Source organism: Lottia gigantea, assembly GCF_000327385.1.
Source record: "Lottia gigantea unplaced genomic scaffold LOTGIsca_107, whole genome shotgun sequence".
NCBI classification, from domain to species: Eukaryota; Metazoa; Mollusca; class Gastropoda; family Lottiidae; genus Lottia; species Lottia gigantea.
In genome coordinates this window covers 388,918-401,803 of record NW_008706931.1, presented here as the reverse complement: position 1 = coordinate 401,803, position 12,886 = coordinate 388,918, and the positions used below count along the sequence as shown (strand labels likewise).

Here is a 12,886-nt window from a genome sequence, read left to right as displayed (position 1 = left end):
ATTTGTTTTTACTTACTGGCATTTTGATATATGAGCTAGGTCTCATTAATGATATAGTAATCGGAATTATTCCAAATGCCAAAGCAGTGAATGTGTGTGTTGAAATGCCAGTCGACACGGACGGTCCTATGCACCCACTAGTTTGGTTTACACCCTATAAAATAAAATTGTAAGAAAGAACAATAAGATATATACAATCTGTACATATAAATTGAAATGAAAACCACTTTTTGCACCTTTTTTGGGTTTATGAAGACAGACAAAGGCCACACAGTGTACTATGAGGAATACTTGTACCTGATTATTATGGCAATGGTGTTAAATGGTCTTGAAAATTGGTTCCTACCAGCAAAACTATCTTTTAAATGTCATTCATATCGCTTGAGTAAAGTTTTTCTTAGCGTTTAGTGCATGAGCTTCAAGCTATTAAGAGAACGTTGAACTTCGTGTTTTATTTGTTCAAAATTCTACATTATTTACAATATGATTCACTCTGGTCGTGAACATAGTTTTCTAATAGTGTATAGCTATAGGACTCATGATACATCATCTTCACAATGTCAAGGTAAGACGAATTTCAAACTTTTGCCTTGACTGTAATAATCCCCTTTCTTGTATGGGCGGAAGTTTGAAAATTAAGCGATTTGATTGGATCGTACGCTAGAGAATACAGCGGATCAGATTAAGATTGTAAACACAAAGCCATAATGTTTGCAGCCTTCTGACGAGGGCTCTGATTGGCTTCATTCTGTGATACAAGAAAGCTGGCTATTCCAGTCAAGGTATAAGTATGAAGTTCGTAATTGCTTGACACTGTGAAGGTAGTGATACACGTACTGTTAAACTTGTATTTAGCAAGCACGTTTACTGAAGGTCAGGCTGTAATGTTTTAAGACCTGCTTAGAGGTCGTGAGCCTATAATGACCTTTGTCTCCTACGCTATTCCTGAACATGTAAATACATATTGTAAGTATAACAGTGCCAAGACGTATGGATAGTTAGCAAGATGAGGTTTTTGACCCAAGAGGAAGGCGATGAACCATCAGAAACTGCTACTGATAGTTTATTCCTTCTGATATGAATAATGCCTTTGACATTTCAGTTTTTCACCTTATCCAAATATAAATTATACTCAGTTTTCATCTTTGATATGAAGACTATTTTTATTGCCAGTATTTTTGTTGTCATTTGAATAGCGATTTTGATATACATCAGTTTCTTCTTTGGATTTGAACAATTGTGTTTATAGCCATATACCAGTTTTCTCCCTGTGATTTAAATAATGATTTTGATGTAAACTATGTTTTCTATGATGATAGTTTTTACCCAGTGATTGCTTTTTAACTAGTTCTGATTTTTCTCTAAAATCTAACTTTCCCGAATACTATCGTTCTTATTCGTAAGCTAGATATTGTTTACGAGAATCAGTATTCACGGTTGTATGATGTCAGAAAGTCAGGTACCCCCTGGGCTGTAGTTACTGGTAGTTAGGCCCAGTCAAGTGGATATAGTGACCTGTAGCCCGGGGGTACAGTGATACGTTATATTAATACTTGTATTAATAACCCTTGGCTTCTAGTTTACGGTCACTTTGACAAATATGATTAACAACCATTCTAGAGCGAAATTTGTTCAATTATATCACAACTATATATATTTCGTGTTGTTCATTGTCTGTGACTTTGTGGTACGTTTCGCTTATTTTCTGATGGTTACTTGAATCATTTAAACATGTTGAACGAAAGGGAGTGCCTTTGATGAGGTACCTCTTGATATGTTTATTTCCTGTGGGTCACTTCACTCATTCTATAGATCTAACTACGAAATTGAATGCCGGTGCTGATCTACTTTACATATTATATCTCAATGTTTGTTATCTATTGCATTTTCTTTTACTATTAGGTTATATATCATAGGTGACAATTTTAATGCTTCGATTTTTTTTATTTGTAACAAATGTAGTCACGTTTAATGCTTCTTCCGGTTTACATGAGTGATACCGGAAATGAAATATGTACGAATGTAATGAATTGAATTGACTGTTCAGAATGATTAATCAAGTGTAATGAAATGAATTTTTCTTTCTTCTGTGTCAATTCATTCTGTGTTTCGAAATAATAGCCCCTTCCACAACAGATACTAAAATAGATTCAGTGATTCAGAACAGATATTTATTTTGTGTGGCGTTCTTGAAAGGTACTATTTCAGCAGAATTTAAACTCCATTACCCTGAGCACTTTGGCCGCCTCTCGTTGTAGGTCGTAAGCCATACTTGTTTTGTTTATATCGATTTTAGCTTATATGCTGTGGAGGAGGAGACTCCAATTTTAAAACACTCTGTACATAAGTTAAATAGAAATAAGTGACTCAAGATTACTGTAGTTTAATGTACACCTCCTTGCAATCTGTAATCAAATGAAATGGATTTTTTTAAAAACAAAATCTGTTATTCTCCTGTTATTGGACTAATGAAGATGCAACTCAATACAGTGTGCCATGGGCAAAAATCGTCTAAATGTGACAGAAATCACTTAAAGATGGGTTTCCTTATTTTTAGTGTCAAATAAATCTTAAGATTAATTTCTGTTTCTAATGAATTATCATGTATTATATTTATGTTCATATTGTATATAATTAAGAGTTTTAACCAATCAAAATGCTTGTAATTTTCTTCTAATTTCGCTAATTATGAATTAACTATGGACAACATTAGAGCACCCCAACTTTCTATTCTTATAAGAATTAGCATTTTCATTGTCATCAATGAAAATAAGGGAACCCATCTTTAAATGTGAAAGATGATATTGAATTTGAGCGGACGGCAGGAAATAAGCTGTACTTCCCTGGTTCACTTTATCACTTGTAATTAGATTGCTTTTGGGGAATTTCCCTTTTTTCAGTTTTAAAGTAAGATTGTCCTGATTGCAAATAAGATAATTATAAAGTTATTGTCAGTTCATAGCTATTCGATTATCCAGACATTCGTTTCTACATTTTTCAGATCTAAGATCGAATTGTCCAGACGGTTGGTTAGAAGAAAGAGACCAATGCTATCGACCTATACCATCCTGTCTAAGTCTATTCTCTAATGAGGAAAAAGAAGCTTTTTGTCGAGCGGTGCTAGGAGCAGATATAGGCTACGTGAATGGGGTTTTATCTTGTGTCTCTGGTGAGGATAATTTTCTTTTTTAACAACTACCTAAAATACTCTAGATACTTTGAATAATTAAGAAATTCCTTTATATTTGAATAGTTTCATCAAATATGCTGAAGAACAGTAGAACTCAAACTTTTTGCCATCCGTTTGGCCAATCGTACCTCAGTCTCAGAAAGGTGTTTTCTTGTTTTGGCTAAGCTAATGGTGTTCGAAATTTGAGTCTTCAAATTCATGCGTGTCAAAATTATCCACGTCTGAAAGTAAAAATAACGACTCATCTTTTCTTGAGACAACGCCATATAATAAAGAAATCTATTGAAATAGAAAGTGAACTCCTTGTTTTCTTGTACTTCTGAAGACTATTTACATATATTCAATGCTCAAAATAAACCTCCGAATATGGCGAACCATGGCCTTCAAATGTACTTGTTATCCATTTGATTTATCAGGGGTTCTCGCGTACAAGACATTCAACCCTGTAAGTGTTGCAGGTCCGATATTCTGGCATGGTGATAGTCGTTCAGTGGGACAATAAACCAAGGCCCTTTGCGCTACAGACCGTATACATTGACGATCGATCGACTGACAAAATGGAAACGGACTCATTTACCTTGGTTATATTCAGAGCAGAAATTAGGACGAAACACACCGTTCCATTTGAGTTCAGTTTCTCAGTTTTAAATTCGACTAAATCCAACAATGCTCCACATTCCCAGATACTACACGTTGTCCCCGCCCACTCTTTACCACCTTTAAGATGAAGGAACTCATACTTGAACTCATTATTGAATTGTTTCAGATTTGAGAATTCCTGACAGCGTTTTAATGCAAATATTGGAACCCAAATCAGGTAGCTCTCTAAGCAAACGAGGTGAGTTATGGTATGATGTTTGCCAATGAATTTGGCGTATGTTTTACATCTTCACAATATCAAACTAAAACGAACTTAGTTTTATACCTTGACTACAATACACCTTTCGTGTATCCCAAAAGTCTGTAAACAACAAGCCATAATATGTCTTTCTCTAATTGGCTGTATTCGGTGGCGAATTGTAGATATAAGACGAAGAAGGCTTTTTTTTAAATAAGTGATGATCTATGCTTAACGTGGGGGACGATTGCGTTCCGATAAAAACAGGAATTACTGCTATTGACGTATACTAATGTAAGCTATTCAGTTGCGATAACACTTTGTTGTAAATTTCTAAGTGTTAACAAAACTTTAAAGTTGTATTTTCTTTGTTGATAGAGCATTGTAGTTACCTTTTTAAGTTTAAATGGCGCTTGTTATTATTTGTTTTAATCTCAATAACGCTTTCTTGTTATCTTTCAGTTTTTGGTAATTCCGGCTTCGGAAGATAGAATAACTGGCATCAACCCGGTTTGCGTCATTTCCGGTCAATGATGAAATGTTAAATAAAATTGTTTAGAGAGTTTTGTGTTTTGTAGAATTATAAAATTCAATCGCCCACGGCATCCTGGAGTACAGCAATTGGTAGTGACAAAGTGACAACATGTCTTTATATGTAAAAGCCGAATAAAATAAAGATGATTGTCAATGGTAGGGGGCTGGAGGTATTCACCTAAATGTAAAGGCCTAGAATGTAACAAATACTTCATTTAGAAAATTTATGACCTAGATCACAATTCAATATAAGTCTATAATACAACATATAACAAATTAGTCTATAAAACAACATAGTCTATAATACCACGAATTAGAATGTAATACAACATATTAGTCTATAATGCGATATATTAATCTACAATATCACACAATTTAGTCTATAAAACAACATATTCGTCTATTATACCACGAATTAGTCTATAAAACAACATATTGGTCCATAATGTAACACGTTAGTCCACAATTCAACATATCAGTCTATAATACAACGAAGTAGTATATAATACGACATATTATTCTATAATACAACATATTAGTCTATAATACCACAAAGTAGTCTACAAAATAACATATTAGTCTAAAATACAAACAGTTAGTCTATAGTACAACATATAAGTCTATAAAAAACATATTAGCCATATTACAAACAATTAGTCTATAATACAACATTTTAGTCTATAATACAACATATTAGACTATAATACTACCAATTAATCTGTAATACAACATATTAGTCTATAATACAACATGTTATTCAATAATACCACATAAAGGTCTAGTAACAAAACTAGTCTCGAATACTTGCAGTCTCAAATATTTCACAATGATAACCAATACGTCATATTAGTCAATGGTACAATATTTAAATTAGTCTAAAATATAACCTATAAGTAAGCAATACAATAATTAGTTCACAATACAACAAAAAGGTCCACAGTATTAGTTCATGGTACTTTCCAAACCAGTTGCTATTCGTAATTCCTAAAAGGACAAAAAGAGACCTCATTTACTTTTGTGTAAAAGTACAGAGGCTGTTTATTAGGTTTATATATAAAACTAGACCATTAGTATTACCAAGTTTAATATTATTAGGTTTATCATGAAACTACTTCGATCTATTACCATAGATATATCTCAACCCCAAATAAACAGGAAGACACAGTTGTAGTACTTAAGATAGAGTGGATTGACTGGCATCTTCAAAATGTCAAGCTACAACAAACTTCGTCTTATACCTTAACTACATTTTGTATCACAAAATGCAGCGATTTGATTGGTTTGTACGCGATAGAATACAACCAATCAGGGCCTTCGACAGAAAGGCTATTAACATTATGGCTAGCGAACCAAATCGCTTCATTAACAAACTGTCATCCCACAAGAAATATGACTATTGCAGTCAAGGTATAAGAACGAAGTTCGTAATAGCTTGAGGTTTTGAAGATGGAGTAGACTGACTGGTGTCTATGTTGTAAATGAGAGAAATTTAGCGGAATGGGTGAGAGACAATTGTGGCTGACAAATACACTGAGCTGCATATAGAAAAACTGTTTTCATATTGCAAAACAAATTGCTCGTGTACTACTAATTCTCGTCTGTCATTTCTTAATTGTTCTTTCTAACGAGGCATTCGATTGGTTATATATCTAATTCTCACAAGGGAGATAATTCATATATTCAAGCTGGTAGACACGTGTCATTCTTATGATGTCAAGGTATTAGAGGGATGTCTTAAACTTCAAGTGACTTTTGATTTGATTTGAAACATTTATAGATATATATATAGTGACGTATTAGAGTTATTAACATTTTTTTGGAGGCTGAAATAATGTTTAGTGTCTACAGCTAAAGTATTTCATCATAAAACTTGTCATTTTTTGAAGAATTAATAGAAAAAGAATTATACACACACTTACTCTTGAACACGAAGCACCCTTTATTTAAATACCGAGCGAAAAAAATCTATGAATGAATGAACGAATTTAAATGAATAAATGAGTGAATGAATGATGATGTACGCACACACGAAGGGAAGCATGTACGCACACAAGAATGAATAAATTAATCAACCAATCAACGAATGAATGAATTAATTTTCGTACTAATATACAAGCAATTTCGATACTAGATCTTTAGTTTCCGGTTGACTATCTTGACGACCATCCTTACCAACTTCCGGTTAAGATTAGAAACAAATTTGACTCTTAGAGGCCAATCTCTTGTGGATCAAAAAGTCAATCACAGAATAGGACCACGTTGACTTTAAGTGGGTTAACAAAGGAAATTAATTAATACTAAAAGCCGGAAAATATGGAAACTTGACAGTAATTATTTTTCTAAGTGAGATGAGTCTGCTTATGTTGGAACATTCAGACTAATCTAGTCCATGTAGACACGAGGCTGTTTTCCAGAAAAAAAATAATCTGTGTGTTGCTGTATTCCAGGCTATTCCTGCCTATATGGATTCATCAGGGATAATAGGCGATTGTAGACAGCACATGTTTTTAGGAACAAACCAATAAATAGCTTATAGCTAACAATCACCAGTGGGAGAGCTTTTAAAAAATGTCTCTACTATTTCAGTAGTCATCTTCACCTAGACCATTTTCAAATCTTATGTCATCAACATTCAATACTACTTCTACCGTAACTTGGTGTACTTTTGCACCTGGAAATCCACGACACTGCACAATGGTATTCAAGCTATTTTGCTTATTTGGCATTATTAGAATTTTAACTCTTTTAAGAACACCTGATACCACTGCCGTTTTTATCAACCTGGGATTTCTTCAAGACATCTCAAAAAGCCCGTCAAATCATGTTACTATTTCTTATATAATACAACTTCAGTTTTAGATAATTTTACATTTTATTTCTGAACACAATAATAAAATTTATATTCTGCATTCAAATACCCAAAGGATATATCAGATCTCCGAGTTTTCGTGAAATTCTATGATTCAATGGGTAAATTACAGTTTATGCAACAGAACTGTTTTTTCTTTGAACCTTCATTATTTAAAATCTGTTAAGTACTCTAGGCAATAAAATAATTATTCCCGAAATACATTTTCAAGGGCGTTGTAGTCAACAGAATTCAACGACTCACGATGTCATCATTAGTTTTCATTTGTCGAGTATTAAAAAGACCGATTAGTAAAGGTAAAAACATGACGAGAGTCAGCTGCATCAAAGGTGAAACGGTTAGATCGTCTGACAGATACCTCTACGTTACTATGGCTAAATAAATGATTAACATTGTGAACATTTTATGGATTTCATCTGGGGCATTATTTTCAATATGGCTATCATACTATGTTGCCTCTCTAAGGTTAAATTCTTGTTTAAACTTTGATAGGTAAGCATACTATCTCTCCAGTTATAGTACACAATAACAATGTATCAACATGAACATATTTTGATATGTGTATTTTGTTGATGGCTAAAGACTCGCAAAAAGGGAGATTTAAATCTACTTAAAAACGTCATATTCGGTTATCATCAATATAATATCCGGTTAGTTCAACATCTTTTCAGTTTGTTCACAATATCTCTGCTCCATTTACAAGGTTTCTAATTAGCTCTATTTTAAATGTTATTGAAACCATCTCAACTTTCAAATAATTCCCGAAATTTACATGTATTTGATTGGTCATCTATCCACACATACGACTGACCAATCAGAGGTCTTAAATTAAAATAGATACAATAATTTGTCATTTATTCTTATTTACACACAGTAACCCATTCGTCGTACTCGCAAGTCTTACACGTAACGTAACAGCACCAGAAAAATTTACAATGACAACGTTCTGTACGTTTGACACGTAACGTATTATACCCGCGTCCGCAACACAGCGTTTCGCAATTGTTTATACCACCGCTTGTTTTATTGCACAATCGTCCAGTCGTACCTGGCGAGTCCACTAACGGATTAGGATCGCAGAAATTCGGAGATTTCTCATAAAACAGAAGCTCTAAGTGTTTTGGTATACGTCCATTGCGTTTGATAAGTTTTGTATTGGCACTGTTTGTAATATCGACCTGAAAATAGAAAAGATGTATTTTATTAACATGAACAATATATATATATATAAATATAGGGAGACAGTCTATATGTGTCATTTTTCAGAATATAAAGGTAGCTGCATCGTCTACATATTAATGAAACGTACGAGTATTTACATTGCAACACATATGAATATTGCACCATGCATTTGTAAGTATTATAAATATTATATCAATATCTGCATAAGAGATTTGTAATTACACCCTAGGGTCTTAGACCTCAGTGTCACCTGTACGTTGGTACACCAATCTGATGATGCAGGTTTACTGAAACTAAGCTGTATCAGTGTCATATAATTATACATCTCTAAGTAAGTCCTTCCAAGAGCCTCATGTAAAATGAAAATGACACAATCGATTTGTTGGACGTAGCTATAAATTTGAAAACTTAAAAATATCTTGCCTAGCATGCAGTACACCTGATTTGAACAAAAGTCATTCTGACCTAGCATATTCTTAGGGATACAGTTGTCAATTTTTTGCTTCATATCTAGCCCTCGACAAAATTTATGACTAACAAAAAGTGACGTTGAATATTTATTTTATTTTAGTTTCATTTTATATAGTGAATAGTGGCTGAAATTCAACCCCACCAACTGGTAAATATTTTGAAGAAAATACCCCTATAGAATCTCTATTATCTATACTCTCAGAATATGTTTTATATTTAGACGAATATTTCCCATTAACTCAATAATATACTCCAAAAGCACCTTGACTACCCTTTTGGATTTTAGTCTTGGGGGGCTTTGCTGAAGTGAGCGGTCAGAATTAGAATAAATATTTCATTTGATCTATCCTTAGGGGGTGAGAGGAAGGTGTGGCATGGCACCATACGCCACCGCTAGACGACTGTATCCCTATAGATATGAAATTCAGGTATTGATTAGCTTTTCTTTTGTATATCGATTATTAGGGTATTCTCAGCTCACAAACTGAAGGCTGGTTGTTTACATTAACACACAAAAAAATATATATGGAATATTCACAGCTAATAAAAGGGCAGAACAAATTAGTCGGTCTCAATCCAAAATCGATCCGCAGACTAATTTTGTTATTTTATTATTAACATATCAAGGCATACAAACAAGATAGGCAAAATGTGATTGGAACTGAATTCAATCACCATACGAAACTACGTGTGGTTCTTAAATGGAAATAACCCATACGTAAGTAGTTTACAGCCATTTTTAGTCATGAAAAATTCCCAAGCCTTTTATTTCCACCTAAAAACCTTTCGTATGATCAACCACTAGTAGAAATAATTGATCGAGTCCGACCCATCGCGATGTTCGGTATTACATAGGCTCTAAAAGGAATAATACATGTCCTTTTCTGAATTTGTAAGAGGAATTCTCTGTTCCAGAAAATTTGAAGTATAATCCGTACAAGCATTACAATTCTTTTAAACAAAGTCTCGTCAAAAACATGACAAAATTAGGAGTAATAGTTGTATACTGGTGGACTCCTCTGAAGGATCATCAGGTGTTTCGAGAAGAGAAAGCATGTTCTGCAGAGTTTCGTTTTAGAATTTCAACTTATGCTAAGGGGGGCAACTACTGATATTGGAATAATAAGAGTTTAAAGATGGTTACTTCCCTTGAATCATACAATTTAGTATGTCTGCAAAAAGTTAAGAAACGTAAAGCATCCCATAGCACAATGATCTTTGAAGAAGTTTAAGATGTTACAGAGCAATACATATACCTCACGGGAAGACGTTTCAGATGTTACAGCACAATACCCATGCTAAGAATGAGAATCAAACAGTACCTGTACCTTGGTCGCCCTATCGTACTTCTTCTTCAGTATAGTTCCCACTGCCCGGAAGTCTGGAGCTGCTTTCCAACAGGTTTTCAGTTCACAGCTTCCAGACATACCGTGGCACTTACACTGTTTACGTACATGTCGAATGATGGCCTGGAATAAAGAACGACCACTTATGGTTATGTGGTAAATGCAGTGATTCAACAAGATATAAATGGCGTCGGCTAAAGAGACAAAGAAGTTCAGTACTTTTACTATTTTGTTTACTTTGGGTATATTCAAATGCTGACGTTGGAACACAAAAATGTTTGGATCCGAGGATCCGAGGAACTGTGGTACCCAAAACTTACCAATCGACCAGCTCTGTTGTTATGGAGATTAATTTGAGCATGAATATCACGACTGGTACGTTCTTTGGAATCGAGGAATTTGGAGGCATATTTTGCCCCGAAATTGATATTGTGGCTGCAACCACCCCATTCAAAGTTCTGTTGATTACCATAAACACTCATGTCGCATCCACAAGATTTGAGCTTTCCCATACTACAAGCTTTCGAAACTTGATGAGTTACTCCGGCTGACGATATGGCGTATGCGAAAGACGTTTCCTTATAACCTGCAAATGTAAAAGAATTCGGTTTTTATTAATATCAATCGCAGAGTGTCATCAGGCAATTCGGAGGATGGAGCATGTATTTGGGTTTTGGCAAAAGGGTTGAAAGCTTATTGAAGCCGAACTGTCAACACAAGAAGTCTAGCACTAGTACTAGTATTATAAAGCACGGAATATGTTGCCTTTTTTACACCACCCACTTCAATCCTCAAAGAAATGAAACAGTATTAAGTGAACAGTATTTAGAATGTGGCATCGATATCAAAGAGAGGTGATTTCCAAATTTATGGACGCGGATGAACCCACCCGTAAAGCAATATAACGACTCACGATGTGACTATACATTCCAAAGCATATTATATGAAAAATTACATTGCTGCTGTATAAGCCGTGTGTGTTTTTCATCCACCCACTTTAGTTAACTGCTCTAGACTATTTAAATATTATCTTAAGTTTGAATGGAATTTTATTTGAAACATGGCATCGATATAAACAGGGTTAATTCAGTGCTGAAAAACGACACAAACCACAAAGATAAATAGAGACGCTAGAGGGCACGACAATCAAAGAAAATCTTCAAAAAACAAAATGGCGTGCCACAAAGTTTTTAAACCGCAGTAACCTTCTATTTAAAACACAGACACAGAATATACTTAAAACGAGCTGGCGGCAATTTCTTGGAATGAAAACAATAACTTGTGTATAGAACGTCTTTGTGAAATATTAAAACATAATTTCGGCGGAAATGACGCAGGCTCTAGGAACATTGTGACATTTATTAGACAGAACAATAAGGTGTGTTCACATGCCATTAAGGCAACATGATTATCTGGCGTAGTGATTCAAATGGTGGTCAACTAAGATCGTGTCCGTTATTTCTATGTAAGAAGGACAAGTAGTTACGTTTGCAACTGGTTTCAATTGGCAATGTTCTGACCAATAGCCAGGTTGGTAAAAACAACAAACTGAATATAGTCCCTAACCCTCTAGAGAGTTGTAAATTGTTTATATCCAGTAGATTCTCCCACTCATACTTCAACTTACAGTATAATGAATGTTATTTTGATCTTTTGGTACATCAAGCGTGGGAGTGGATGCTTGACCACATTTTTTGATTTTGGAACCGCACGTCGAAGGAATGATTTTGTGAATGAATGAATGAATTTGTAATAGAATGAATTTAAGATTTTTTAATTAATTGAATGAATGAATAAATAAATAAATATCTGAATGAATAAATGAATTTTTGATATAATGAAGTAATGGATGAATGAATGAATTGCAATAGGAGAACAATTACCTTTTGAAAGCAATGGACTAGAATGCGGATTTTTATTCTTTCTCTCTAACGATGAACAATTCCAGCGGTATTCAGCTAGCTGAAACTGACATTCGTGAATGGCGACTTGAACTCCTTGAATAGCAGACGCCGTCACATCCGGGTATTTACGACACAAATCGTATTGAGCTTCCGACAAATCAGGATACGTTTTACAAACTGTGTTAGGGTCGAGCTTTGGAATTTTTGGTATTTTCAATCTCAGGATACTATTTGCTGAACTTCTGAAAAAATGTAAATTTGGTTCGGAAAAATCAAATTAAAAAAAATTCCGATAAGAATGTAAGGGGGTTTCCGATAATATTGTGTTCATACGATTTTACATTAATGTAATTGAATTAAATTTAGTTTCACTCTTAGATTTATTTCATAATTTGTGCATAATTGATTACATTAGTCCCACTGAAACATATCACTTTAAGGTTTAAGCAAATATTTAGACGACTACACCCCTTAATCAATGTTAATAATAGGTTATATTGGTTTGTCACCGTAAATTACTAATGTAATAGATTTTATTACACACAAATATAT

At 34.1% G+C, this 12,886-nt stretch overlaps 3 protein-coding genes across 3 annotated transcripts; 1 reads left to right on the top strand and 2 right to left on the bottom strand.

The window, feature by feature from the left end:
* Nucleotides 1-483: 483 nt before the first annotated feature.
* Nucleotides 484-4,519, top strand: LOTGIDRAFT_170945 (hypothetical protein; the record flags this gene model as incomplete). The annotated part of the gene is made up of 4 exons (XM_009046812.1): nucleotides 484-565; nucleotides 3,002-3,169; nucleotides 3,957-4,028; nucleotides 4,491-4,519. 4 exons carry the CDS (start codon nucleotides 484-486, stop codon nucleotides 4,517-4,519), a joined length of 351 nt encoding a protein of 116 aa, XP_009045060.1.
* A 3,772-nt stretch (nucleotides 4,520-8,291) lies between these two features.
* LOTGIDRAFT_136550 (hypothetical protein) lies at nucleotides 8,292-11,002 on the bottom strand (the record flags this gene model as incomplete). The annotated part of the gene is made up of 3 exons (XM_009046811.1): nucleotides 8,292-8,609; nucleotides 10,413-10,553; nucleotides 10,751-11,002. Coding segments are annotated over 3 exons (711 nt in total), but the record flags the coding sequence as incomplete, so codon positions are not given.
* A 1,309-nt stretch (nucleotides 11,003-12,311) lies between these two features.
* Nucleotides 12,312-12,584, bottom strand: LOTGIDRAFT_89402 (hypothetical protein; the record flags this gene model as incomplete). The annotated part of the gene is made up of 1 exon (XM_009046810.1): nucleotides 12,312-12,584. A coding segment is annotated over one exon (273 nt), but the record flags the coding sequence as incomplete, so codon positions are not given.
* Nucleotides 12,585-12,886: the final 302 nt, after the last annotated feature.